Source organism: Taudactylus pleione, unplaced genomic scaffold (genome assembly GCF_031769625.1).
Source record: "Taudactylus pleione unplaced genomic scaffold, aTauple2 ptg000571l, whole genome shotgun sequence".
In the NCBI taxonomy this organism is placed as follows: Eukaryota; Metazoa; Chordata; class Amphibia; order Anura; family Myobatrachidae; genus Taudactylus; species Taudactylus pleione.
In genome coordinates this window covers 2,132,976-2,138,975 of record NW_028284973.1, presented here as the reverse complement: position 1 = coordinate 2,138,975, position 6,000 = coordinate 2,132,976, and the positions used below count along the sequence as shown (strand labels likewise).

General features: G+C 44.1%; 1 protein-coding gene across 2 annotated transcripts in view; it reads right to left on the bottom strand.

The window, feature by feature from the left end:
- Nucleotides 1-2,028: 2,028 nt before the first annotated feature.
- SCIN (scinderin) overlaps nucleotides 2,029-6,000 on the bottom strand; it is a 128,362-nt gene continuing 124,390 nt past the window's right edge. For both annotated transcript variants that reach the window (XM_088453141.1, XM_088453142.1), the window contains exon 16: nucleotides 2,029-2,931. In XM_088453141.1, coding sequence (XP_088309267.1) covers nucleotides 2,798-2,931 — 134 coding nt within the window. In that variant the 3' untranslated portion in view covers nucleotides 2,029-2,797. The remainder of the gene's footprint in view (nucleotides 2,932-6,000) is intronic.

The following is a 6,000-nucleotide window of genomic DNA, read 5'->3' as shown; positions in this document are numbered from 1 at the left end:
AGATAGAATAGGGAGGGGTGGTAATAAGGTAGAATAGAATAGAGGAGGGTCATCAAGTAGAATAGAATAGGGGTGGTAATTGGGTAGAATATAATAGGGGTGGTAATCGGGTAGAATAGAGGAGGGTCATCAAGTAGAATAGAATAGGGGTGGTAATTGGGTAGAATATAATACGGGTGGTAATCGGGTAGAATAGAATAGGTTATCAGGTAGCATGGGGTGAGCAATTGGATAGAATGGAGGGATGTGATTTATGTAGAACAGAATAGATTGGTGTTAGTCTTGTAGGGTAGCCTAGGGAAGTTAGTTTGGGAATTTGATAAACTTTCTGCAGAGATGAGTCTTCAGGGAACACTTGAAGGTATGGAGAGGAAAGTCTCGCTGTGAGGAAGGATATTCCGCAGAGTGGGTGCAGCCGAACAAGTGCTGTAACCATGCATGGGAGCAGGGTGGCTGAGAGACATAGACCCTGGAGAGTGTGGCAGAGGTGCCAGGGTGTGAAATATTTTTATTGCATTGTTGGTGCATGTCAGCCATGTGGTGGTGGGGGGAGGTTAACATGAGCATCCCCAATTATATTTAAAAGTCTCCTATGCTTAGATGTATGTACCAGGCTCTGGATACAGATTAGATGGATATAGGGAATAAAGGGCACTTCTGAGTTGAGGATGACACTTGGGCAGCAAGCTTAACAATTAGACAGTGGTACGGAGACTTCGGCATCCAGGGGTTCCTGTCCATCTCGGGGGAAGCGCTGTATGTACAGTATGTGTATATACAGCGTTTCTGTGTCCGCTGGATCGTGTATTCATTCTTTTTTTTGCCAAGCCCCTGGATGCCTACTGGACAAGAAGACCGACCAGCGCTATGGAGTTGGGAAGTATGTAGTGTGAGTGAGTGTGTAATTAAGGGTTAAAACCTTCGGTGTCCCTGTCCTCTCTTTTTTTATATACAGTATATATTTTCTTCATAGTAGGGGTACTTTAGTATGGGGATGTAGAAATTAGTCTATTCAACAACTTCCAAAAATCATACATTTTTGGAAATTGACTGTATAACTGCACGTCATACTCAGACGGCGTCCAGCCCTCGAATGGCTTCACAAGCCTCCATTTACACGGCAGCTTGTGTAGCAGCTAGATATCCAGGGCTGCTGTGAGCTCCTCCACCCTCGCGTCCGGTTGCTTCCTCCTCCCTCTGCATTCTTCTCCCTGCAAACTGCTTGGAGGGAAGTATCCCCCCCACTTGTAGTCCGCATGTTGCCCCCGCTGCTGTCTGCCCCCCTCCGCCCACAGCTCAACTTCTGTCTTCTGTGGACGGAAGGCGGCACATGTGCATACAGGAAACAGCGCTAAGTAAGGGAAACAGGAGGAAAGTATCACTATTCTGAAAAACTGTCTCCACATAAATAACAGTTTTTCCTGAAAAGATACACCTATGTAGAGAAGCCACTATGTAGAGAAGCCATGATGAATGAGTCCGTTACTTAGGTAGAACTCAATGCAAGTGCTCAATGCAAGGGCAGCACAGACGGTGTAGTGGTTAGCATTACTGCCTCACAGCCCTGAGGTCACGGGTTCGATTCCCACCACGCCCCTAACTGTGCGGAGTTTATATATTCTCCCTGTGCTTGTGTGGGTTTCCTCCCACACTCCAAAAATATACTGGTAGGTTAATTGGCTCCCAACACAAATTAGTCCTAGTGTGTATGTGTGTGTGCATGTGATAGGGAATATAGATTGTAAGCTCCACTGGGGCCTTATGTGAATGGCCCAATACGCTCTGTAAAGCGCTGCGGAATATGTGTGTGCTATATAAATAGCTGGTAATAAATAAATAAAAGTTCTATACTAAATGAACACTGTACAATTTAAAGTTTTGCTGAATAAACCCCTCGGGTGTTTTTACTGCCATGCATACAAAATCAGCTTGTTATTTAGCCTCTACAGTCTACATTATGGGCTTCCCTTTAATACACTGACAAAAAGAAATTGAAAGACAAAACATTTATTTTTTTGAAAAGCGCCATATTTTTAATAATTACATTGTATTTCCGAAAAATCAAATATCAATGGTCATCGTTAACATTTCATTTTAAGCACGGTTTCTAATGAGAATTACAAATGGAAGCGCCATTTGATATAGAAAAAAAGGGAATGTTTCATTATAGCTAACATAGATAAAGCAATTTGAAGAAAGTCCAGTTTTGAATCAAAGCAACATTAAAGTGAAGCAGTCACCTACACACAGCCAAGGTGGCATTTATGTGGCCCGAACCAATATGTCGTTTATCAATTTACTACGAGGCACTGACATTGATGAGGCACGAGGCACAACATGAGTGAATAAGCTGCATCCCTATGAATATTGGTTCAAATAAAAACATGGCGACCTCCATTGTGTGCACAGGGCAAGTACACTTTATATGGATTACAAGGTACAACACAGCTAGAAATCACAAAAGCAACAAAATATAAACGGTAAACATTGGGCACCATGCAAGTGGTACAGTTGGCACAAGTATTATCATTTGAAACTGCAAACATGTTGCAAAACGTTTTTTTTTTTCTCCCTTAGAAATCCCTTGAACTTTGTGATATTAAAATATTGTACATACAGTCGCTACTCGCTTCTCTGTTGGCTTTCCGCAGCAAGCCGTACTTATCACTGCAGCTTCTTGCTTTAGGGAAAATGGTTACACAACTGAAATTCTAATATTATAAAATAAAAGTCAAGCTACAAAGAAAACAGTATCACTTGAGAAGAGTTTCTTCATGTCTAGGTTCTGAGCGTGCTCTCAGTGCTGCCACCTGCTGGAATCCCAGGCCAGGAACCAGCCAGTAAACGTCGGGGGCTCATGTCCTTGTTTTACTGTGATAATAGGGATTCTTTTATCTCTGCCAGAGGGATCAGTCTCAATGTACTGCTTAGCTGAAAGGACAGAATGACATGAAATATCCACATTAGAAGTGAGAAAGTTAATAAGATATACTGTCAGAAAATATCAGCTGTGGTTTTCACTGGCACTTTGCTCAAGGGTGCCAACGTAACGTAATGTTATCAGCAATATATTAAGGTCATGTTATCAGAGATATATTCTTGTTACAGCTGACTGCTGTATGTGGGCCAATGTGTTCTAGAGTCAGCAATCGCAACAGTATTGAAGAAGATACATAACAAAAAGAAATACACTGATAAAATTCTTATTACTAGTACACTTGGTTTAGATCAGTGGTTCTCAAACTCGGTCCTCAGACACAGGTCACGGTTTCCAGGTCACCCAGCAGGAGCACAGGTGTTTAAATTACTCACTGACACATTTTAAAAGATCCACAGGTGGAGCTAATTATTTCACTTGTGGTTCTGTGAGGAGACCTAGAAAACATGCACTGTTTGGGGGTACTGAGGACCAAGTTTGAGAACCTGTGGTTTATACCACTTTCAGACAGAAAATGGCAAAAAAAAAACAGCTGTTACCCGGCATTTTGCGTGCCAGGTTTTTTTGCCATTTTCTGTCTGATACCCCTTTCACACAGGAAAATTTAAATCCTGGGTAATTCACTTTTACCCGGTAATTTGCTAAAAAAACACGGGTTTTTTCCCAGTGTGAAAGGGTCAACCCGGGTCTACGACCCTGCAAAAAACCAAGGTCGTAGACCTGGGAATTTAGTCCCGGGATGACCCTTTCACACAGGGAAAAAAATCCTGGGTTGTTTAGCACAGTGGTTCTCAAACTCAAGCTGGCCACATATCTAAAGATTATCTGTCCAACCATCCAACTAGTTGATTGGTTGGAATGAAAATCTGGTAACGTATGGGAGTAACTGATGATCAGTAATTTTCTCCCAAACGCCGGAAAATGGCCAAAAACTGTTGTTTGAACAAATTGTTTAGATCTAACATTTAACAAACTTGTCTGACCGACCATTTTCATCTGTTTTCTGGCATTTAGGAGTAAATTGCTGATCATCAGTTACTCCCATACGTTGCCAGATTTTCATTCCAACCAATCAACAAGTTGGCTGGTTGGATATAAGTTGGTCTAGTGTGTGGCCAGCTTCAGTCCTCAGGACCCCACACAGGTGCACAGGTGTAGTCATTACTCACTAACGCATTTTAAAAGATCCGCAGATGGAGCTTATTATTTACTTGTGATTATGTGAGGAGACCTGGAAAACATGCACTGTTTGGGGTCCTGAGAACCGAGTTTGAGAACCTGTGGTTTAGCAAATTACCGGGTAACAGTGAATTACCCGGGATTTTCATTTTCAGTGTAAACGGAGTATAAGATACATCTATAAATTCAGAGCAATGTGCTGCCGGCCATCCCTGCGATATCAGGTGGCACATTATTTGGTGGGCAATATTAGCTCACTTTCCTCTCTGTGGTGCAACACATAATGGGATAATGGTTGTAGAATGCATTCGCACAACTGCGCACATCGCACTGAATTGAATTTCCTCTTGGAGCCATCATTTCACTTCATGGGGCAGATTCTATGTCACAGGCAATCCGCACGTAATGCAGATGTACATGAGCGATTATTTGCAACTGCGCGTGCGCGAAACGTTCTGAAAAGTCCCAGGATGCATGTGTACATAGAGTGTGCTAGGGGTGAGCGGGTTCGGATTTCTGAAATCCGAACCCCCCCGAGCCCCCCCGATCCGAGTCAGGCTCGACTTTTCCCGCCTGACTCGGATCTGAAATCGAGGCAAAACGTCATCATCCCGCCTTCCGGGTCTCGTGGGTTTTGGATCCTATATAAGGTACCCGCGTCGGCGCCATTTTCTAACTCGGCTGTGGACAGTGAAGAGGGAGGGTGGGAGTTAGGGCTGGCTGGGCTGTGTAGTGTAGTGCAGAGTAGTGTTGTGTTGTGCTGTGCTGTGCTGCTGTTGTCCACTACTTCAAAGTCCATAGGGGCTGGCTGTGTTGTGCTGTGCTGCTGTTGTTAATAGGGGCTGTGTCCACTACTTCAAAGTCCATAGGGACTGGCTGGACTGTGTTGTTCAGTCAGTTCTCCATAGGGGCTGTGTCCACTCCAAAGTCCTGTGCAGTGTTCCAGTCCTAAAGGGGTGCTGTAGTGTTGTCCAGGGGGTGCTCTGTCCATCAGGGGTGCTCCCCCCAAGTGCTAAAAAATAATATTTTTTCTGTGTTTGTGAATTGTGTGCGCAGTAACCGTACGTGCATCAACAAAGTAGTGCCAAGCGTGCGCCTGTGTAATAAGTAAAGGGCCGGCTGGCTTGACCGTTAAAGGGTGCTGTAACCCCCAAAGTACACTCCACTCCAAACACCAAAAAAAATATTTTCTGTGTTTGTGAATTGTGTGCGCAGTAGCCGCACGTGCATCAACAAAGTAGTGCCAAGCGTGCGCCTGTGTCATAAGTAAAGGGCCGGCTGGCTTGACCGTTAAAGAGTGCTGTAACCCCCAAAGTACACTCCAGTCCAAACCAAAAAAAAAAATATTTTCTGTGTTTGTGAATTGTGTGCGCAGTAGCCGCACGTGCATCAACAAAGTAGTGCCAAGCGTGCGCCTGTGTCATAAGTAAAGGGCCGGCTGGCTTGACCGTTAAAGGGTGCTGTAACCCCCAAAGTACACTCCAAACCAAATAACAAAATATTTTTTCTGTGTTTGTGAATTGTGTGCGCAGTAGCCGCACGTGCATCAACAAAGTAGTGCCAAGCGTGCGCCTGTGTCATAAGTAAAGGGCCGGCTGGCTTGACCGTTAAAGGGTGCTGTAACCCCCAAAGTACACTCCAAACCAAATAACAAAATATTTTTTCTGTGTTTGTGAATTGTGTGCGCAGTAGCCGCACGTGCATCAACAAAGTAGTGCCAAGCGTGCGCCTGTGTCATAAGTAAAGGGCCAGCTGGCTTGACCGTTAAAGTGTGCTGTAACCCCCAAAACCCCCAAAGTACACTCCAGTCCAAACCAAATAAAAAAATATTTTCTGTGTTTGTGAATTGTGTGCGCAGTAGCCGCACGTGCATCAACAAAGTA